The 24,553-nt window shown below is 40.8% G+C and overlaps 1 protein-coding gene across 7 annotated transcripts in view; it reads right to left on the reverse strand.

Annotated features, from left to right (window-relative positions):
* Nucleotides 1-24,553, reverse strand: part of rbms3 (RNA binding motif, single stranded interacting protein) — a 285,669-nt gene that overhangs the window by 13,046 nt on the left and 248,070 nt on the right. For all 7 annotated transcript variants that reach the window (XM_078266934.1, XM_078266936.1, XM_078266937.1 and 4 more), the window contains 3 exons: nucleotides 17,959-18,002; nucleotides 12,490-12,586; nucleotides 9,168-9,218 (listed from right to left, as the gene is read on the reverse strand). In XM_078266934.1, coding sequence (XP_078123060.1) covers nucleotides 9,168-9,218; nucleotides 12,490-12,586; nucleotides 17,959-18,002 — 192 coding nt within the window. The remainder of the gene's footprint in view (nucleotides 1-9,167; nucleotides 9,219-12,489; nucleotides 12,587-17,958; nucleotides 18,003-24,553) is intronic.

The following is a 24,553-nucleotide window of genomic DNA, read 5'->3' on the forward strand; positions in this document are numbered from 1 at the left end:
GTCATCCAGTGTTGTGAATGCAGATATGAGATATTGCAGCTATGTGACTGAAAGAGATGTAATATGGTCTTTTGTGATTTTTAAAATCACTAAAATCTGCTCTGTCAAGAAGGCAGTTAAGAATTTTGAAATAAAGAACAAAATCTGACCAAAAAGAGCATTAGAACAGGTTATGAAACTCTGCTTAAAGTGAATAGACAATCTTCGTGGACTAGCAGTGTATCATTCTAAAAGAAAATAATGGAACCTTACAAATGAGGAAAACATGTTTTTACAACATGTCTTTTGCAGACACTTCCTATAAAATCCTGTGAAGAAGAAAGATCTGATTCCTTTAAAACTGATCAGTATCAGCCCTAAAAAACCTGATCAGCGCATCTCTACAGCCATTTTGCTCTTCCCTATTGCTACTGCAGGTTATAATATCAAACATTATTGCCTATCTACACTGTTGCTTTAAACCGGTGCTGATATATCGCTACCTTCAGGCGATGACAATGCCCTCGTTTCCAGTGAAAACAGCCTGTGGCAAAGAGAAGCTCATACGCCGATCCTCATCTTGTAATGTTAATAATAATGATACACTTAATTCATACAGCATTTTTAGAACAAAGCTACAAAGTGATTCAGGTTGGGGGCCCTGATGTTGCAATGCTGACAAGAAAACATATGTACTGTTTAGACATTGTACACAAACTCTCTAACAGCCTGGTTAGGAATAAGAATGTTGCACGAATGATGAAAAGTTTATAAAGTGAATGTGCTGTGGTGGTGAAATGTTAAGGTTGGGGGGGGCTCAGGAGAGGCACATTAAAAGCCTTAAGAACGTCAAACAATGACTGCGGCTGTATTCTACCCAAAGCAAGCATCACTTGTGTTGTCCACATGAAAGATGACCCATGCTTGACTCAACACGTTCCTTGCTGTATTTGACAGTTGGTTTCTCCATGTGAGGTTCTGTGGTTTGGATACTGATGCTGGTGTGTGTATGTTAGTGTGTTTTGTGTTAAGGTAAATGTGACACTGCACGCCACAATTCGAGTAATTCTGCTCAAGCTTTAGCACTGCAAAGACATTTCTACATCTCCAGTGAAACAGACACAGACGTAGCTTGTTCACTCAGTCGTTATTGGTCTGGAAAGCCTGGTGTTAAGAAAACATCTGCTGATGATTGAATGGTAACTATATACAATACAGAATGCCAGAAACCCCTCACACTAAAGATCGCCCACCTGAAGGGTGTAGGTACTGAAACTGTATCCTTTGAAGCCACAGAATTACACACAGTTATTGGATACTGTGTATTGGTCTTTGTCTGTCATCCGTATTTATATGTTCCTGCATGATCTGAATGTGTGGGTATGTGCTCTATTTATCTTGTTCTGTATTTGTGCTCTATTAATGCTTTAGTCCGTAAATTTTTGATATCAATTAATGTCCGTTTCATTCAAGCCATTGCCAAATGAGTTAATACAAAGCTAATTAAGACTATCAGCTCCACACGACTCTCTGTATTTCTCAGTATGGCTATGTTCAGAAGATTGTGTCATCCAGTGACTTGAAAGGCTTGTATCATGTGGACGCGCCAACAGTTTTGTTGTCATTACTTAGAATTCCTCATTGGGGGGCGGCAGAAACTATGCACTATAGCTTTAAGGTTAACAATAGCCACCCACAACTTTTCCTTCACCTACCTTAACTGTGACCACAGTTTTCAGATGCCCTCAGGCACCTTTCTATTCGGGTAAGCCCGGAAAAGGGAGCCAACATCCTGGGTCTTTCACTCTAATCCACAGCATGAATCCCTCCTTGGGGCTAACAGACTACCAGGGCTGCCCTACCATTACCAACACAGTCTATCTACAAGACCCAACGTGCCATAGACTAAGCCAGGAAGTAGTAGTGCATTCTTATGAATAACAATAAATGAAGCCTCACAGTTGACATTGATGCAGATAGCAGTTTATCTTGTCCTTCACTTCACATGTTCAAATTTGAAATCTAATTTTTGTAACAGTTTTGAAAAGCTTAATTGCAAACCAGACAAGAACCTACAGGGAAAAGGGGATTGTTACTGTGAAAATTAAGCAGCTGAGGGGCTTCAACAATGTATGTTAACAGATTAGCATGTGGAGCCAGATATGGATGGAGGATTTCTCACCTCTGGCAAAGATGTTTATCTACTGTGTTTCTATTTGTACTCCACAATGAAATGACAACAAGAGGGATGATAGATCAGTCTCCTGCCACTTATTAATTCATTTGTCTGTCAATCATGTGCAATATCTCAGAGGATACAGATTGAGTTACAATAAAATGTTTCACCACTGAAATCAGCATTTTCAAAATCACACCAGTTGGCACGCAAGGTGCTGCAGGCTACAAGGCTGATTATGACTATAAAATGCTCATAGTAACGAGGTTATTATCAAAAAGAAACCACTAACTTGAGGAGGACAAGATATTTGGATGGATTTGTAGTGTGTGTGTTTGTGTGTGTCTGTTTGTGTGTGCGTGCGCGTGGGGGGGGATAAGGATGCTAGATGGAGCATGTAACAGTATTTGTCATGTGTTCATGGGAGGTCCATTCCTCTCCACGCTCGGCTCAACCATTCTCTGACAGCCTTTTGAAGACAAATGGATCATTTCACTCTCAAGGATCTCTCCAGAATATTTACCCTATTTACAAAAGCAAAAAAAGATTAAAAATCCAATTTAAAAAACAACATAGCAAGCTAATAAAGCCTGTCCACCAAAGCAAATCAGCTTTGGTTTCAAAATGTATTGCTGCTACTATCGCAACGTTTTTCAAGGTAATATCCAAAAGCTTATAGTGAAAATGCAGCAGCTCAATCTCTCAGTCTCAGTCACCCTGTGGCACTGCAACAATATCTCTCTTATATGAATGCAACTTTAACCCTGAACAGACGATTTCTTTGCTGGCACAGGCACAGTAGCTGCAGTTGTACTCTGAAAGGGCAGTAGAGAACAGAGAGAGATGAAGAGAGAGAGAGAGAGAGAGAGAGAGAGAGAGAGAGAGAGAGAGAGAGAGAGAGAGAGAGAGAGAGAGCGCGAGAGAGAGGGGCAGGAGGGGTGGCGCGAGACAAAAACAGGGAGACATGAGAGGGAGATGTATAGAAAGAAGTAGAGAGGGAGTGAGGATGGGAGAGAGGGATGAAAAGAGGAGAGAAAGAGCAGCGAGAGCAACTCAAGGACGACTCTAGCCCCGTCTCAAATTCTGCCTCGCCAGTCAAATCCATGAGACCAACATAATGTTCCCCTTCTGAATTCGCGAAACATTTTACGTGGGGAGATGGGTATCACACAGTGCACCGATTCACCCCCATCCAATGAGGGCAGATAGTTATGGTTCAATTTTAAGAGGCCCAGCAAGCATCTATTGAAAGCCGAAGCCAGGGAGAACTGGCTGGGGTTCAACGGAGAGGAATTCAATAATTCACCTTCAGTGTGTAAGAGCAATGCACTCCAGCAAATACACACTTGAAGCACATACACTTCACAGTGAGGAAAAGGAAAAAAAGAGGATGGATAAGTCATGGGGAAAGACAGCAATGCTACGCTTGGCTGGCACTGCAGCTACTCCGGCTGTCTTTGGCAGTATGAAGTAAATTTAAGCGTCTACGGGCGTGATTGATGATCTGTACATAAGTGAGATTTACCATTAAGAATGTGTTTCTGTACTCAAACAATATGTGTGTTTAGGCAGTTGTGCAGCAGAGTGTGAGCTGCATGTGTGTATTTGTCTTAAGGGGCATTTAGTTCTCAAGTTTTCTCCTTATCTACAAGGTCTGCTGACTTGCGTAGCACTGAACAAATCAGAGTGCACAAAAGGCAAGCGGTCATGCTGTTCTGACATCCCATGCCTAAACTGCCAAACAGAGCACAGCATTAGAAGATCTGAGAGACAGCAGGAGAGAAGAAGAGAAAGGGAAGACAAGTGATAAACAGAGGGGAAAAGAAAGAAGAACAAGCTGCAACCTCATCTAGCTGTCCACTTAAAAAAAAAAAACATTGTCACTTTCTATCATGTTCCATGGCGAGTGCATCTCGCCCATTAATTGGAGATAAACAAATTTTGAAAACTGTTCTCTCCTCACTCTCTCCGTCTACCCTTCTAACAAAGTGCTGGCTCCTCTGCGGGGATGAAGTCCAGTCTTGTATGGATAGACTTGTCAAACTTAATCTAGTCAGATAAAAAACACCTTTGCCGAAGTGGTACAAGCTGAAATGCTCTCGGTTTACTGTGCAGTAAGCAAACTTTGGGTCAAGTCATAGTTTGATTTACTGCCATTTAATATTGTTTGACACTATTTCAAGGAGTATTTAATGAGTTTAAGCTCACAAAGGTACTGGGAGGCTGAAATAAAGAAAAGCATGCAGTAACATAGCATCAGCAGCAGCTAATTCGTTTTTAACCATGTCTCGCTCTACCGACCCTTTACATAATTGTACAAACAAGCTAAATTTGTCCTAGTCAGAGCTACTGTACTTTTAAGGTCAGGAAATCATCTCTTAGTTTCGTAGAGTTTCTTTATCCCAGACAATTTATCATGACTGTTGTCATAGCAGGCATTACTGGTGAGTTATTTCTTAGGCTTAAGTAGAAAGTACAGTTAACTCCAAATAAGCATAAAAAGCACTACTGTAGCTTTCACTGAAATATCAAAACCAACCACAGTCAGTAATACCTCACTTAAGAATGTTATTAAGTTATATGATTCCATAAACAACAGAACCTGGCCTTTTAGATGTTTCCATTTAGTACAGTTTACCCCTATATATTAGTTAAATGTCATATATGTACATATATGTCCATATACTGTAGCGAGATACGGAATTTGTACCTGAACGATTCTCGTCATCTCTATGACTAAGGAATATTTCACTAAGGCGCTGTCCAAACTAAAAATCTCACAATGCACTGTTCCTAATTTAAAGATGAGAAAACTGTTGTGTGACTCTACATCTGGCAGTCATGATGAAAAATGGATTAGTGCGTAAGTGTTCATTGTTACAATGTAACTAACATTATTGTCCCTAAGGCTGAAGTTACTGCATAGCGATCATAGACTGTATATGAGGATGTAGCCATAGGTGCTCACCAGATCTGCTGCAGTTGCCTGGTTTGGAGGACAGGATCTTGCATCACTTTTTCCCACAGCTGATAAATTAACCATGGCAACAGCTGTTATGCTTAGCAACGGTCTGTTATACAGTTGCTTACCTTTTCCAGTAATTTAAGCATTATCTGGCAGCCGGTAAAGCTGAGGTTGACACATGTTGCCATGGTTATGCAACTCCAAACGTAAAGTAAGCTCTCAGAAAGTGACGCAGTTATTACAGCTCAGTGTGTCCGAAAAGATACATACTACTGTTTATTCACACAAAAGTAAGTTGAACAATAGTATACATGTTGATGTATGTAGTGCACAGTCTATACTGCCTTGGTGACCTCATAGACGTTTGACATTCTGTTTCTTATAGCAACCTCTACTGGTTAATGTTTCGTAGCAGTTTAACCTACATTGCTACTGTTTTGCTAATATGACAATTCAGGTAGCCTACATGTAACCGCTAATTTACTGTTGGGCTGGCTGTCGCACATGTCTGTTCTATTCTATTCTACACATCCTGACATCTGGCTGGCTAGCTGTGACCCCTTCCTCTTCCATGCTCGACTGCCTACATATTGCCCGGACACCAGGAGCGCCATTGCGCTCCATCGGTTCAACACGCGACACATGGTGGAACAGGCCAAACTGCAGCACAATCAATTGGTTTCTAATGCTTTGAGTAGGCCCCTGGGCTCTTGAAGCTAGCAGGCTTGGGTAATTTGATGTGATTCACTGAGCTGGTGGCAGGCTGTGTGTGTGTAAGGGGCGGTCTACTGTGTATGTAGCTGGTAGTGGATATGAGCGTGGGTCATAAAGGGAGACAGATTGGTAGCTATGATCCAGTGATGGTGGTGACAGCTGGGGTTAGCAAATAGCAGCCGTTTGGTGACAGAGAGAGCCACTGGAACACAATGGGGATGGGGCCATGGGGACGCATATGGCAACATGGCTACTTCTGGCATGAAGGCATGATGAGATGAACACCACAGTGCAATGTGGCTACTGGCTATTGGCTATTGCCAATGGCTCCAAAAGGCCCCATGGCATAAGGCTGGAAGATGCATGGCCGTCCGGCAGCCGTATGGGCTGGTTGGGAATAACCAGTATGGACCACACATATGGCACTACATAACACATAGAGTGCACACAAACATGTATCAGGCAAACATGAGCAGTTACACAAACATAGACAATGAGGCAGCGCATGTTCTGTCTGCCTACCGACTGACAAACCGTAACAACACATGACTATAGAGTCTGAGAAGATACCTGAAGATGAAGAAAATGGTATACACATTTAAATATACACATGCATTGGTAAAGTCTAGATGCATGGACACATACTGGAGAGATAAATGTATGTGTATGCAGAAGCACACCCACTTGCACACAAGTACACAGCACTGCAAATGCTGAGCGGTTAAACTATTAGAAATCTCTGCCATTTATTCACCTTGTAATAATGTCTACCACCCATGTCACTGTCACTCTCACAAAAGGCAGACTCAGCAGCACAACTTGCTAGCTTGTTAGTGAGCTAACTTTAATCCGGTGTGAAACAAGCATCACCAAAAAAGTGCAGCCCTGACTGCAAAGGTAGCAAGCTACAGCAGGGAAGAGAAGGCTGGGTGGGTTAAATACTGTTTGGACAGGCAGGAGGTCGCGTGGCTGAAAGGCAAACTGAGTGGCTTAGAGGGCAGCTGCAGTTGGGTATGGTGGGTATGGTGTGTGTGTGTGTGTGTGTGTGTGTGTGTGTGTGTCTGTGTCCACCTAGCTGGTGGCCTGCTGCGACCAGATTACATGTTCACTGTCCCACAGCAGGAGTAGAAGTGAGATGGGTAGGACTGAGTGGTAAATGACCACAGCAGGGAGCCACGCAGCTGCTTGAGCACTCCTCTAGTGAGTGAGTGCTGGACCATCAGCTGTAGAGTCCAGTGTTTGTTCAATCACAGGGACAAGCAGGTGACTCTTTGAATCAGGCTAACAATGCTATTGACACTGTCATGGTTACTTAAAGCAAACATAATGTTTTAATGAAAGTAGAAACTGAAACTACTCAAAGAGTTATTTCTATTTTCTGGTGCCTATCAACATTTGCATCACATGAAAATGTGCCTTCTTGGTCAACTCCGGCCAACAACAACAAAACTAACAAACAAAAGCTAAAGGAAACATAATTATATAATGTAAGAAACAGCATTACATTGTTACATTTTTGCAGGGATGATAATCCATAAAAATAATTTAAAAATATACATTTTGAAACTGGTGATCAAATACTATATATTGTTAAATAATGTCTAGACATCTTACAAAACAATTACTCAGTTTTTTCTAATTACTTTTGTTTATTAAGGCTTTTATGTTGATATTTACCAACTATAGTGTGTGACATCTCCAGTTTTGTAGTTTCTAAAGTGTGTTTTTCAGCATACAACTTCTCTGCAAGATATTACCCAAACATCCTAATAGTAAGGCATTGCCTATTTACCTGCATGCATATTCATTTAAATCATTAGTATAGAATACTGAACTTTGATGCTACAGCATGAATTTAATTATGCAGCTGTGTGATTCATTAAAGGTAACTTTAGCAAAAAAGAACTCAAATTACCCTAAGGGTGACAGTTTTTTTTCCAAAGTCAAAATAACTTACTGCATGAGTAAAAAAATATCATATCTACATTCTTATTATGTAGTGTACTTTAATGCACATCATAGTTGTATAGCACACTTTTACAATAATATGCTTCACTTTACTGTATGAAATACTCTGTATTGTAGTTCAGGGCACTTAAAGTAAGATGCCCATTTAGCAAATTTTTGTCTGTGGAACAGTTAAACTGTTTCACGACTGTAAAGAATTAAATACACGTGCCCCTGTCTGGTTCAGTGCAATAAAGAACAATGTACACGGAGTGTACTTCAGGGGCCACGAAAAGCCTCAAGCAGACATTAAAGCCTCTGGCAGAATGATTAAAAACAAGCAACAAAACAAGAACACTCATGGAGATGGATCAGTTAAAGCTCAACCTTAAAACAATTTACTAACCCAATAATGCTCTTTGTTGCTACAACATCCCAAATCTGGGATGTATTCCAAACAATGCTGTTGGTACGTTACAGAAAAATCCAAAAAGTGAATATAAACATTGGGCTATTAGAGTAGTTAAAACCTTCTTGAAACATAGATATTTAGTGTTTCACTTGTAAATCAAGACTACATTTCACTAGATGTAGTAAAATATGATTTTACCAGTGAAGAAAATACAAATTAGTTTGTTATTGAGGATATTTTTTGCAGACTTGGTGGACACTCAGAAAACCAATGTTCTGTACTCTTCAACTAGGATTACTGAATTCTTCTATTCTTCTATTGGATGCAATATAACTACCTCAGTTATACTGTGGCAGACTGTGTTGTGGTAACTAAATCTAATTAATATTAATTAGCAACCCAGCCCAGCCCTGTCTGCTGTCTGGGTTGGTAACCAAGAGCAACAGTCGACAGCCTGTCTGTATTGTGCTGCGGTCTGGTCAATTATGCTGAATCGCTTCCTGGCACATCCAACACCTATAAATTCCCAACCAAAAAAACTAAAACTAAATGTGTTTGTATACTTAGGAAAGATGGAAACGTGGTTATCAGAATGGGATAATATGCTTTTATAGAGATGTGTATAGTAATTGCAGGATAAAAATGCTGTAATCATTTAGCTATAAGAAGTTTTCATGTGGTACTGTAATGGTATATGCACGTATACAATTTTCAACATTAGACCTGCAGCAGAGGAAGAATGTGGCTTAAACATTTCCAGACAGAATCTATTTTTCTGATCAAACGTATTGCTATACATATTAAAAAAAAACTCCTCCATGTTGTAAACTATTTACAGCACGAGTTCCTCCTAAAACCTTTCAACAACCTTAAAACACTGTGCAGAAAGGAGAAACTGCATACATTTTCAACTAAGGGTGGGTCCCAATGGGGAGTCAAGGGCAGCTACTGCAGGTAAATGGTAGAGTACTTACTGTAGGTTGCATAACATATTGTTGATGAGGCATCCATGACGTACTCTGGACCTGAGGAGAAACACATCAAATGTAAAAGAAGGGTGTCAATATAAACTTTCCTCAATCTCAGTCAGATCCAAGTAGTATCCCACATAAAGCATTAACGCTGTTTAAACATTCACAATATGTTCAAATACTCTTGAGTATGGAGGTTTTAACGTGATTGCATTGGTTTTAATGCACCAAAATGGCTGAACTTTACCCAGATTAAGTTGTGCCAAAGAATTACAAAAAGAATTTGAAAGTCTGGAGGCAGCAAATCTCCCTCCTGCCATCTCATTATTGCCAACAGTATGCCTTGTGCACGGAGCCCTTAAATTAGGTTCCTTCTCTATTATAATAATAATATTAATGCCGTACCCAGTGCTGTTGCAAGAGGGGTGAATCATTGTGAAAATTCGAGGGACAGACAGCTAGAGAGAATCCATTTCAGAAGGATTATTTAAAAGTAAAAAAGAAAAAGTAAAAAGAATTTGAGAGTGGTGGACAGAACTTTTCTTTGTTTCAGAGGTATGTCAAGCTATTACTAGAGGAAAACATTTATAGACATGCATATACACAAATGTGGATGAGAAAGTTAAAGAAACAGTGAAACTGTGAGAGAGACAATGATCAAGAGACTAGTGGAATGGAGGAACAAACAGCATTTAGATGTGCTGGAGAGAGGAATTAGACAGCTTGTAGCAGACAAACACACAGGCTGGCCACTGATCCTGGTAAAATGATTAGATTAAACAAAGACAAACATGGAATAATCTGCTTTAAGAGCAATCAATCCTCTTTGCCAACCCAAACGCGTGATTTGGATCCACACCTAAACAAGCTGGATATTCCATAACATGAAGCCAAGTCTGTTTGTTTATACATGGCTGTATTTGTTCTCCCACAGCTGAACGGGACAGCAGATAGACACAGAGAAAGCTTATTTTTAATCACTTATCTTCATGCAAGATACTGCATGACCAATCATGTGATTTATTTAATAGAGAGACTAAACTCTTGTCAGGCTTAAGACCCCTTTACACTGTGTGACTTTGGGCTGTCCCAGAAGAATGTTGACAATCGTGAGAGAAACGTGGTGAAATCTTTGGTTGTAAATCAAAAATGGTGGTTTAAATTATAATGAGTCGACTCACGGCCGATTAAGAGCTTTGGTGGCCAAAGACACGACAGTGTCAAAATTTAGGAACAAAACCCCACAATGTGACGTTTGCAAACCAACCAATGAAGCTAGTGTAGTGCTAAACACATATTTACTGTTTTTGTCTAATTCCACTGTAAAGCTACAATTTACCAGACATTCCTTGCACCATCTGACATGCCTCAAAAGTGATAGCATACAGTCTGACAGAGATTGTGAACCTGATTGACAATAGACCTATCTTGCACACTGTCCGCAGTTTCAGATGAAATTAATAGTTTGAAGAGCAGCAGATGGCTACCTTAGATGCTACTGACTGACTACTACTACTGATAACTGGGTATAACTGGTGTATAGCTACAGTACGTTCAGTGTGAGTGAACGGTAAAATGTGCATGACCTAAGAAGCTCCCTACCTCTGGCTCAATTTCACAGCTTGTGTTACTGTTTAAAACAGCCTGCCAACCAATAAGCCAAAAAGCCGGTCAGTCAGCCGTTCAGTCGAGGGGTCAGCCAGTTGGCCACCCATCCAACCAGTCACAGATAAAGCCAAACAACCAGCCAGTTAGCTAGTTAGTAAGCCAGCTAGCCACATATTTAGTCAGACAGTGAGCCAGTCTGCAGAGCCAGTGATGTAAACCAGGCCACGGCTGGCTGGCAGCACTAGCTGAGATCTTGGTAGTGATCTGGCCCGGGCTGGCTCCTGTCATGTGGATCATCAAAGCTGTTTTTCCAGGAAACAAAGCCAATCATCATTCAAGCTCACTGGAGGCTGGCTTGAAAGAACACCATAACAGTGCTATTGGCATGTGTCATTTGCAGATTTGATAAATCAATGCCACCAAACTAGTTGCTCAAAAAAAATATCCCCTCAACATAAACATAACAGAAGGAATGGCATGTACAGTCATTTCTATGCACCTTTAGATTTTCATTACAAAGGCAATAGTTTCCATGATAAAAGGAAGTGACTTCCTTTTGTCAGCCATATGTGGCTGCCTGGCTTGTCTTCTCCTTTTCTTTCTCCTCTGTCTCTTTGTACTTTAACAGAAGATGAAGGACTCACCTTCCTGCCGTGACTGGCTGAAGGGCAATATTACAGGAAGCAGTGGCAGAGCTGCCCGATATTGAAACTGTGGGGATTAATATTCCTCAAAAGCCTGGCCATTGTTTTTTGATAAATCAATTTGGGAAGCCTTCCGAGAGCGGATTAGAGACGCGCCCTGGCCCAATTTTCTCCCTCCTCCTCTTTCCCCTACCCCTCCACTGCAGGTACCGGACCAGAGTTTTAATCAAGCGTGCCTCAAAGACGGGCACAGCAACCTTCAGCCACACCCATCACCCCCCCTCCTCCCCGAGCCATCACCATCACTACCACCCGTACTATCTGTCCTCCTCTCCCTAGTTGTCTTTCTCTCCATCTGTCCCTTCTATTTTCCCCATCTATCCTTCATCTTTTTTCTCTTACTCACTACCCTCGTCTGTCGGCCTCTGCATCCCAAACAGAGCCAATGTTAAATGATATTGTCTGAACGAGAGGGCACAGTGGCAGTGCCTCTTGATGTTAAGATTCGGTAAAGGGGGCTGCGTGAAATGCGCAGTGATGGAAAACGGTTAACGCTCTTGACATCTCACATAGCCAATTTCCACGTTCCTGTTCTGTTCTCTTTCATTACTCCACAGATCACAGCCGTGAGGAATGTGGAAATTCACTTTGGAAGAGGAAGCGATTGTATCCAAGTTAGTAAAAAAAACAAAAAAAAACAACAAAAAACTGCTTTATTGCGTTGGCAGCTGAGGGAGCACAAAAGAGGTCAGGAAACTAGGAGGGAGGAAAGTGTTTTGTTTTTCCTAGACACTTTCATTCTTGATGGGTGATTTTATTTGTTTCTACCCTGTCAGCCTTTTTTTTAATCCCTTTTTTTTTGTTGCTTGTTTTCTGATGTCTGTTGTGTTTGCCGCCTACGAAACAGATGTCATCGAGCACAGCTGGAGCGACAAAGAAACGATGAGAGAAGAGAGAACCTCACGCTGGGTTGCAGCACGCCCCCTCTCTTCCAAACCCTTACACAAAGCAAACCCTCATATTAAATATACACATACAGCAATCTACCCATAATGCAGTGCATTATGGCCCACCTGATATGTGGAAACGGGGGAAGCAGCGATGAAGGGCGTGATGGAGGTCTGTGCAATCATGCGGTTGGTAGCGATGCTGTAAGGCGAGGAGTAGAACCTGAGGAGGGACAGAGAACGAAGAACAGGGAGTGAGAGAAAGAGGGGAAGGAGGGTGGAGAAAAGAGATGTGGAAAGAAGGTAAAGAGTAAAGGAGAGGAGAGGACACAGCAATTAGTTTGTCATAGGTCAACCTGATCTCACAGAATTCCGTGAAATGAACATGACCCTTTAACTCAAAATCTGTGACAGTTTCACGGAATCGCCGAAAATTCCTTGACGGGCCCACGGATGCGATGTCTATGTAAGTCAATGACAGGCATCATCCGTGGTCTACGCACGGATTCCCTGATCACAGCACGTTTCTTTCTGCCAGTTGGGCTGCGGCAGAGAAGCTGTATAGCTTTGCTATTATTGGTATTTTTAGCCCAATAACCGCTGTTTTAATCAACATTTATTCACCAGATCGTATCATGGTTTATTTGTATTTCTTTTAATGTTATTATTTCGGTCTATTTCGGCCAGGGAAGCTGGATTGCTTTGTTGTTTATTTATATTTTTAAAACTATAACGCTACATCTAGCAACATATATTTAGATGTTATCATAGAATACATTTCTTTATTTTAATAATATTATTTCGGTCTTATTACCTGTGAAATATTACAGTATGCTGTAATACAGAACATTACGATATGATCCGAGCTACTGACACGCATTCAAAGCCGATATCCCACAATGCAATGCGGGCATTCATTCACAGAATCAGACAGCGATCAGCGGGTTTTTAACGCCAGTATCGCTTCAATGTACATATATACAATCAGTGGTTTAGTCACCAGCAACAACACGTTGCTCAGTTTTGTTCCAGTAAGTTATGCACCGTAATAACATTTAAAAAAATCCGCGCAATACTCCGGAAGTGACGTAGTACGTGCCGCTCGGCGGATAAGAAGATAAAAAATACATAATATTCGTAATATTGATGTTTTTGTCTAACGTTGTATTTGAGGATGTAAACAATGAAGATATTAATAATAATAAAACACAGTTTCATGTATTTTTCTCATGTATTGTTTGCTCGGCCGGCCGGCGGGCGGCGCCAATCTGAAATGGAATGGAGCCAGCAGCCATGGCAGACAGCAGAAAAACAGGAGTCGAACATGTCCCCTCACCCTCCCCGGAAGAACTACAAGTGCACAAGCTTTGTAACAGGTTCTGGGGCCTGGAGTTGTAGTTTTTAAATATATTGGTATATTTCTCATAATTAGAAGTTGGTAGTGTAGAATTTTGGATACACCCTGGGGTTTTTTGGGATGGGGAACACACTGGTGTCATCAGATTTTAAAAATATTATCGTTGAATAGGTGAAAATAGCTTATTACCATATTTGACAGTGCTTACAGTGGTTAAACTTTGGTGACCATATCTACATGACAGCTGAGGTCCAGAGCTTTCTATAACAGCTGGTCCTATGTGTGGAGCACCTTCTGTTGCTAAATGACAAGCCTTCAAATATGGACTGGGTTCAAGGTTCAGAGGTCAATATTTCAAAGCAGGAGTAATGTATCCTCTTCAGACTGACATATGTTACTGTCCAGGTTGAGAAGTTTCCAACGATGTCTTTGCTATAGTCCTACAACAATTTTTTTTTTTTTTAATTTTTACTATATCATGGAGACCACTTTGCAGGTGATACTTTATTGTCCCCAGAGGGATATCTGCCTTGAGTTCAAATGCTTCACACATAACACTTGACATATTGTTTTATCATACAGCTGACATATAATTACAATAAAAACATAAACAAAGTGATATGCAGCCAGACTGAAGCACATTATCAGCCACAATCTATTTCTTCACAAACAGTGACAAGACCTACACACAACCCTATATGCATTATATCATGAAGCTATTCCAAAACCAGCCTTAAGCAACATTATTTAAAGTTTTAATTGAGGTAGGTCCAAATAAGACCTATAGTTTAGAAATATTTAGTTTACATTGGGGTGGCAGCAGAGGATAAGAGCTACTTGGCATGGAGAATAAAGATCAGACCATATTCTCTGTGCTTGCCTAGAGAGACTGGTTTCTATTCCTCTCCACAACCTTCATGACAGTCACCTGACAACCAAACTTTAAATGAGATGTTTTTAGATATTGTCATGCTTTCTGACATATGAATATGCTCTGTAATGCAGCCCTGTATAACATAAACCCTCTGATTCACCGTGAGTGTCTGCTCTAAATGATAACACACACTTTGAACACGGGCCTTCCAGCCAAAGGTGTTGACACATGAACACCAAGGTGCCTGTAGGATTAGAGCCGATTATTGGTTCATCATATATGACCTCTGATACCCTCTGACCCATGTCACAACCAACTGCTCAGTTTGTGAAAAAAATGCCAAAACACATGTTGTATATGTACACAAACAAAGCTACATCTCTGTAAACAAAAACCTCAGCAACAATCTGCTTAACCTTTTAATTTCCTGAAATGCTTCCTAAAACTCGTCCCTTCTTAATTTTGAAGGCTATATGGCTACAAGCTGTAACCACGGTGATTGATATGATGATCATCTTCTGAATATAATAATTAATATGTTAGGCCTACCATAAATTGATATTTCAAAAAAGTCAGTTATTTGCTCATTTTGTGTTCTTATCCGCCGAGAGTCGCGTACTACGTCACTTCCGGAGTATTGCACGGATTTTTTTAAACGTTATTACGGTGCATAACTTACTGGAACAAAGCTGAGCAACGTGTTGTTGCTGGTGACTAAACCACTGATTGTATATATGTACATATAAAACCCGCTGATCGCTGTCTGATTCTGTGAATGAATGCCCGCATTGCATTGTGGGATATCGGCTTTGAATGCGTGTCAGTAGCTCGGATCATATCGTAATGTTCTGTATTACAGCATACTGTAATATTTCACAGGTACTAAGACCGAAATAATATTATTAAAATAAAGAAATGTATTCTATGATAACATCTAAATATATGTTGCTAGATGTAGCGTTATAGTTTTAAAAATATAAATAAACAACAAAGCAATCCAGCTTCCCTGGCCGAAATAGACCGAAATAATAACATTAAAAGAAATACAAATAAACCATGATACGATCTGGTGAATAAATGTTGATTAAAACAGCGGTTATTGGGCTAAAAATACCAATAATAGCAAAGCTATACAGCTTCTCTGCCGCAGCCCAACTGGCAGAAAGAAACGTGCTGTGATCAGGGAATCCGTGCGTAGACCACGGATGATGCCTGTCATTGACTTACATAGACATCGCATCCATGGGCCCGTCACGGAATTTTCGGCGGAATTTGAGTTAAGGGGCCGTGTTCATTTCACGGAATTCTGTGAGATCAGGTTGCATAGGTATATAGGTACATGGAACATGATGTTTACATGGAATTCTATTACCTTAATACAAAAATGGGGTATTAACTGACAGATCTGTGTGTTTCTCTGTCTATATAAGAAAGAAACACTTGCAAACTAGAGCACACACACACAGACACACACAAACACACTGTCGATTTATCCTGCAGTTTGTTCAGAGCAAACACACGGCCATATATTGTATTTCGAATGCCACATAAAAGTTTCATGAAGTGTCTTATAATGTTTTCAATTGAAAAGTCGGGTTTTATCACATCAAATTGAGCTTTGTCATCATATAAAGTAGGAGGTTGTCTGTATTTTTTTCCAACGTGGATTCAAGTATTAAGGCTACACTGTACCGTCCTGCCTGGCTGGCTTAAGCAGCACGCTTATAGGCTGAGCTTGTGGAAAACTCAATGCATTTCAAGAAGGTTTGACATGAGCTGCAGAGAAGTGAGGTGGTCTGCTTTGCTACTTTATCTCATTGCTGAAGGTTTATAGCAACCGAATGTCACCGTGATCCCGTGGGAGGCTAAGTGAAATGTCCAATAGTCTCTGTCACCCTAGCTGAAGATCATATTACTGGCCGAGGATATTAGAAAAGTTATGTACTAGGTTTGATGACCCCACATTCCATTTCAAGATACAGCATCAGCTCTTCATGTTGTGTGTTACATTACAACCCAGTCTCACGGCAGTTCGTGAAATGGTCCCGTTATTTAATCTATTGATTCGTGTAAACAGGCACATTTTTCTCGTTTTTTTTTCGTGGTGGCCAGCACAAAAATGTAATATAAAATATAATGTACAACTAACCCTGTTGTACATTATATTTCAACCCACATGTTCTGTTTGGAGTCCTGGAGGCCCCAGGCCCACTTTAATAGCTTAAAACTAGGGCTATCAGCATTAACTGGCGTTACTCGCGATGCGATTAAGGGCCAAGCATAACGTGTTAATTTTGTTTTTAATCGCATGCTGCCATTTATTAATTTATTTTACACTTCACTCGGCTTTGCGTCATGCCTAACAGGCTACTATTTTGACCCTTTGCCGCACCTTTACTTATCATCAAACTGCCACTTCCTCGTAACACATCCTACTGCTGCAGGCGTGATGGAGAGAGACAGCAGCAACACAATAAGCGGCAGAAAATGGATGAATGGACAGATAGATAGCCCAATTTGCACTTGAATTTTGATGTACCAATAAGCAGTCTGACAAATGTGAAGTGACATTTCTGTTTTACATTTTTTAGTTTAACTGCATTTTTATTTTCTACTTCGCATTAACATATGAATTAAATTGACTCTAGACTTCTAATTTATTTGCGAACTGATTCACTCTATTTTTTTTATTTTCTAAATTGCATTAGCACTTAAATAATTAACCCTTTTCCCCTATTTTTCTCGATCATGATCATTAAGCTAAAGTTCTGGTTGAATATATTACGAGTGAATCATTCCTTTTCCCAGTCTGTTACTTAACACAAATATCTGTGGGATTATAATTTGGTGGATTTGCATGAAAGCAGGTTTTTACATGGCAGGCTATGTGTAATGAGTGATGCTATTCATCCAGTTTTTTAGTTGAGATTGACTCAGAGTCACTGGGGGATAAGTGGTTCAGGAAGCGGGGAATGAGGAGCTTCCTGTGAATGACTGAGGCCAGAGGGAGATAGAGGGGAGCCTCAACACTCTCCTTCCTGTCTCAGTACTGTGGGGAAAAATAAAACATGTTGCCGGGTCATTTATTTCCACAGCACCATTAGGTCATGACATAAAGACACAGAAACACACACGTACATTAAGACCCAAACCCACGTAACCACACACAAGCTCACTCAGCTACCTTATGCCATTTCTCACCCGACCCTACAAATGAAAACCGATATTTGAAGTCCATATAGATTGTCCTAATCAAACAGTAACAAAGTGCAGCTACTACATTCATCTTTATCTATGGCAGTGGTATTGACTGAAGTGAGTGTATTAGTTGGTGCCAAGGATGGATTGACCGTCAAGCTCTTACCCATTCTGCATTGCAGCGGGATCATATGTTAACGCCATGCCAGTCTGAAAGAGAAAAGAAAATACAGGAATAATCACAAATTAAGAGAGTTGGATCAGAATAAATATGACATGACATCAAAATGCAACAAAATGTGACAAATGAAAAGACATAACAAATATTATTAATCATTAAATTATTTTTTTCTGTATTTTTCTTTTAACTATTAAAATAATTGCTCCATGTTTTAGAAAATGTGCTCATTTGCTTCGTCTCTTGTTAGAGTAGATGAAAAGAGTGTTTTTACATTTAGTTTTTAGTACAAATTAAACAAATAATATAACGTGTTAAATAGAGAGCTGTAGAGGTGCTGGTAAGCACCTTATTTTTTTAACCTTTGGACAGAGCCAAACTAGTTGTTTCCCCTGTTTTCCACCTTTGTCTAGATAAGATTAATATGTTGGTCTAAGTGGAATAGTATATATACATTGGACCGCATTCAGTCACTGTCTGTCGCCTGTGTGTTATATTGTGCCGGTATGTTCTGAATGTCTCTGTCAATATGTTCCTGCATCAATGTCACCAAGATTATTCACTGTACTTTTATTGTACTTAGGGAATAACGTGATTTATACCCTGATTACTTTTGTTCAAAACTAATTTAATCAAATCAAAATCAACTCATTTTCAATTAAAAAAAAACTGACCAGTGACAAAGCCAATGTGGGGAAAAGCTTTCATCAATAGGACAAAGAGAATTAGTATTGAGGACGCCTCTTTTTTCTATTTCAATCACGTATAATCATGTATTTATGAGGGAATAAAGAAATGCCCTTTGGAGAGAAAAGGAGTGAGCGGAAAACTGAGTTCTTTGTCTGCTGATGGTGTGTGTGTGAGGCCCTCTTAGAGTCCAGGAGAGAAACCTGTGCGCCGCAATCCGTCATCTGCATTCCTGAAGGTTCTCTCCCGGAGGAGAGCTAATCCGATTTCTTTTAACGGTAGGCTGCTGAGGACGGCAGATTTCATCAGCACGCACGCACGCACGCACGCACGCGCACACACACACACACACACACACACACACACACACACACACACACACACACACACACACACACACACACACACACACACACACACACACACACACACACACACACACACACACACACACACAGTCTGTTTCTCTCTCACTTCGCTCCATCTATCTTCTTTCTTTCTCCATCATCTTGTGTTCTCTTCCTTTCTCTCCCTACCTTCCACCATCCCTCATCTCTTAATCTACCTTTCTGCCGTCTTTCTGTACCACTTCTTTTGCCCTTGTTCCTCCAGAGGGCTACCTACACTGAGCTATACTGGTAAAGGGATATTGGCTCAGAGGAGCAAGGGGGATCAGTGAGCCTAAACCAAACCCACAACAGGGAGCAAAAACAGAGACTCTATACCCAATCAATCGAGATGTGTGGACGCATGTGTGAGTGGCGGTCAGCCTTTGTGTTTAATTTCTGTGAGAGTGCATTTGCACAACTAGTTAAAAAAGGCTTTCACATTCCATGTAAAGCTGTAAAGGCCAATGAAAGGACTTGCATTAGACCTTGTGTTATTTAAATACATTCAACGTTGTGTATTTTCACCTTCAGCATTTAATGATGTTCCTGTCTGTGAGTTAATATGTGCAAAGATCTCTGTGCGTGCATTTATACACTCTCTTTACACCAAATGTGAGATCAAGACTGCATGTTTGTGTGTTCGGGTGTGTGTTCACATGCGCAGTAATAGCCGTGGCAGCTGTCTGGTGAGGCTGATAACTCCCCTAAGTGCTGCCCTTGGTTCCATGTGCTGATGAATTCCACAGCAGAGAAGCTCCTGACCGGAGACCCTGCATGGCCAATGACTTACTCAATGCATTACTGATGCAGTCAGCTATTGGCTCTGCCGCAACAAGGAGAAATGAAAAGACAGAGACAGTCTGTGTATGTTTTTTTGACTGAGCGTGATTCAAGACTGAAAAAAGCCCTTGATACTATACAAGTCCTGTGAACAAAGCTTGACCCTGAGAAAAGCTGCCACGAACAGACCAGGCTTTCAAACAGGGAGTAGCTAAAGTACGCATGTTAATTTTTTTGCATGCTAAACCAAGTTACAGTTCTTCACTTCATTCAGTAAATATGATTTAACAGAAAATGTCTTCCCAAAGATTTTCCTGGATCCTGACCAAAAAAGCAGCACAAAATGACTCTGTGGCTGCTGCTTGTAGTCAATCATTAATTCAAGTTTTGCAAGTTGTAAATAATGATCTTGTATTAAGATCTTTTCATCTGTGCTTTTGGGTGTACAAAATCCATTTTGTGTTACTAATGCATTTTCAATACAAATATGAATGCATTTTACCATACCAAAATTTTTTTGGTACATGTACTGTAAGCCATGTGTCTAACACACAGATCCGGAAAAAGGGTCGGGTGAGGGCAGCCTATATTAGGCAGCTGTAAGGACACCTGTGCTGTACTGTTCTTATGCTGGAAAACTGAGCCAAGCTATCGTATCTTTGTGGCTGCACGCACGCACGCACGCACGCACGCACAAACACACACGGACATCTGTCAGGCTTTCACACAGAGTGGAAAGCCGGATGTTTTTTTTCATCTTCACTTATTCCTCTAGAGTAGGTGCTTGAGAAGTGTGACTTTGAAAGTTTTTGTGTGTAGGAATGTGTGTTAGTGAAAAAGAGCGGGGAAGTGAAAAGAGAACGAGAGAGAGAGAGAGAAAAGAATGAGCACCCATGGCGCTCATGTCTGTCTGCATGTGTGCAGCAGAAAAAAATGCAGTGACTAATATGTTTGTCAGCATGAGACAGCACTTTCTAGACTCCCACCTTGGGTAGTTTACAAGAAAATCTGTCATATATTTCTCAATCCTCACCATCAGCAAACCCTGCAGCACTCAACCCCTTGTAACTCCTGAATGATCATGCAATGTGTTCCCTCTCTCTTTCTGTCTCTCCCTCCATATGTTGCTGTGGGATCTGGGAAGACTTCAAACACGGGGAAGAAGGAGAGATGGCAAGAAGGACAGAGCGCTTAAAGAGAGGAGAGTGAGAGAAAGAGGACCGGCAGAGTGAAATATACTGTAGACAGAGAAGGTAAAGAGACATGGAGAGAGAGTCATGGATGGCGTGGGCTGTTGTTCCCCTTCATCTGTCTGCCACATGGAGAGAGAGGTGAGCAATTGCCTCAGCTTTGATAAATGGACTAACATGTGATGCCTATCTCCCATCTTCCCATGCCCTGCCTGTACAGCTGACGGACGCACGCACGCACGCACGCACGGATGCATGCACGCACACACTGAGGACTCCTTCCTCAGTAAAGGACAATAAGTAGTCCACAAGTACTACCTACCTAATTTGCTTATTGAGATCCTATCACACTGTGGGCAGAATGGAGATAATGAGAATGCTTATTAATACCAGGTGTGAATGCAAAGACCTACTGTGTGTTCAATAGCCAGTATCTGATTGCATGTTCATACCAGGTTTAAATTAAGTCTCGTCCTTTAACCCTAATGTTAATAGTCTCTGCTATATGCCAAGCATTAAAATCTCAACCTAAACTTAACCTTATTCTTTGAACTGGTGATTACTATTATCGATAAGGTAGACCCATGTAATATTCTAATATAGGATATAATACTCCTTACCCTCCTCATTTTCTTTCTTCTCTCTCCCTACTGTACATGTACATGTGATGCCGTTTATTTCATGTATTTCTGATAATAAGGCTCTGTACAATTATGTCCAATACATAATGATGAAGCCAAGCTTTAAGTCACTAGACCTTCATCAATACACATCAGAGAGCTCATAATGATATCAAATAGAGCACACCTGTGCTTTTTAATGCAAGTACACATGGGAAATTATATTCACAAAACACTGATGATGAATCAACACAGAAAAGCAATTGAGGTGTGCAGAGCCTTCTTTTCTCCGTATTTGATTTTTCCACCTTGGTATTGTGTCTTGAGTGCTTTGATCTTCCCAAAATACTAAGTTATCTACCATGGATTGAAGAAAAGAACATGCAGCAGGGTGTGGAATAGGAATACAAATATATTAGTTAATTAATTTGTTTCAAATGGCAAACAATAAAAAGTTGGAACTAAACCAAAAACCGTAAACCTTAAACCATATATCTAAACTGAGGTCCTCAACTTAAACAATCCTAACCCTAGCCTCAATTTAATTCAAATATTCTCTGTGGACTAAAATTACCTCAATTTGTGAAACACACACACACACACACACACACACACACACACACACACACCTCGGTTTTGAGGCGGTGTGAGCGTCCCATAGAGTAAACAAGAAACATCACTGTCTCTACTGCTGCCACAAGAAAGTTTTGAGACATGAAACCCAAGCACTGAACTTCCCAGGTGTTTGTGTAACAGCTGACTGTTATGTGCAACAACAAAGCACTGTCACTCCATCTCTTTCCTTTCTCTCTTTCTCTGTGAAACGAAGCTGCCTTTAAGTCCAGTCTGAAACGTTGAGATCTAAACGATTTGATGGAAAACAGTAATTGTGAAATATAAAGTCTACTTGTGCCATATTGGGGGGTTAAAAAACACAACAGGACGTCACACACATGGGCCATTTCAGTGACACTCCCACACCGCCGCACCACCCTCGCAGAAAATCGCCGGATCCCCTTTTTGTTATATGAACGCAGCCTTATCACAGAGCAATGTGAAACATGAGGGGAGGTGGAGGGGCAGAAGAGGGGGATAATGCAGAGGAGGGATATCTCTCTTACTGAGACAACAGGAAGAACTTTAAATTGAGATGAAACAGATGTTAGCTGTAGCTAGAGATGGACACACAGACCATGAGAGTGCCTCTGACTGAACTCTCCAGAAGCTCTTGGTCTCTCAGTCCCTCTCCTTTTGCCCGAGATTTTATGCTAAAGCCTCAGGATACACTCAGATTTTTCACTTAACTTGAAAATGGCACATTGCGACAATTGGCACCATCCTGGTAAAATCCCTGTCTAGTAGCTTCTTTCTACTGACTTAGTATGCAATCCCGCCACCTCATAATTTTTGCTTCGTGTTCAACACACAGTTACGTGTGCGTCTGCCTTTTGAAGGTTAGCTTGTAGTTCAATTTCTTTTGTCATGATGATGCCAAAATCATATTGATAGCCAGAGGGTATATGTGTGTTTCTATAGTATGTGTTTGAGTCCAACCTTGTCTGCTTAAACCTACATTCATATAAAATTGATCTGCATTAGCAAATACATTATTGCTGCCTGGATTATGTTTTTTATCCAAATAAAGAGGAATGCTTTTAAATTTAATGTAAAGTATCTGCAAACTGTAACTGCAAAATATTTTTTGGTTATACTGAGGCAACTCAAAGCACAGTCAATGATGACTTATAGCATGAGGCGGTCATAAGGCCTCAGGTCTTAAAGTGCTTTGTGTGCCAAAAACCCGCCATGACCTCTTCAATATGACTTCTAAATTTCCTGGAAGGGAAAAATGTTGCCAGCGAATGGTATGCAGGCAGCAATTCATGTTTCCTCCAGAACATATTTGGAAAAAGCTAATTGGTAGTATATAAACATATACTAGTCATAGGATCAGTGTGACACAGTACGCAGCTGTTTTAAGCTTCAAAGGATCGTGTGTGTTTAATGCAGAGGAGGTAATGGGTGTGGAATAAATACAGCAAAAAGGACAAAAGGGGTGTTTCCTCCATTTTGACAGTGTAGGATTATTTTTCCTTTATCCTTATTACACACACACTCATACATACACAATCATCTCACTCTAACTCCAGTCAACTGAGCTGACCCTGTCAATGTGTGGGCCTGCGAGGGGATGTAGCAATGTGATTTAGGTTAAACACGCTTCACTGGCTTATAGGTGTTAGGGCTGCTGAACATGTGATGGACAGACACAAACACACACGGCTAGTGTAATACTCCACCAGCCCCTTCCCAACACACAAACACACACACACACACACACACACACACACACACACACAGCAACTCTACCACCCACACACAGAGCATGTGTCTTCTGAAGGACAAACATTTCATCTGTCCTGGTCTCCCCTACCTTGCAGTTTCAGCACAACTGTCAGCCTCACTGAATGTGTGTGTGTGTGTGTGTGTGTGTGTGTGTGTGTGTGTGTGTGTGGGGGGGGGTTCACTCTATTCTATATAGTCCAGTCTGAAGCACTCGTATACCTGTCTCCTCTGTGTGTCCTTCCCAGTATAGCCAGTTGGTAGACTACAAAGTGAGTTTAACCTTGCCTCCACATGTTGCTAATGAATATGTTACCACAGCACTGTGTCCAATATATGGTTTCTGATGTATGGCAGGAATATATGTGTTCAGTGAGGCGTTTGGCTTGAGATGCAATTTATGTGACAGCGCCTATACATCCGGGGGCAGTTTGATCAATATCTGGGATATTTTTCTTTTTTTTACGGCGTTATACCTTAAAGTAAGTACAAAAGACAGGCAGTAATGGTTTACATAAAGCCGGATGTTGGCAACTTCTCAAGGGGCCTTTTGAGTAGGGTGGGGCCTAAAGTT

Source organism: Sander vitreus, chromosome 14, assembly GCF_031162955.1.
Source record: "Sander vitreus isolate 19-12246 chromosome 14, sanVit1, whole genome shotgun sequence".
NCBI lineage: Eukaryota > Metazoa > Chordata > Actinopteri > Perciformes > Percidae > Sander > Sander vitreus.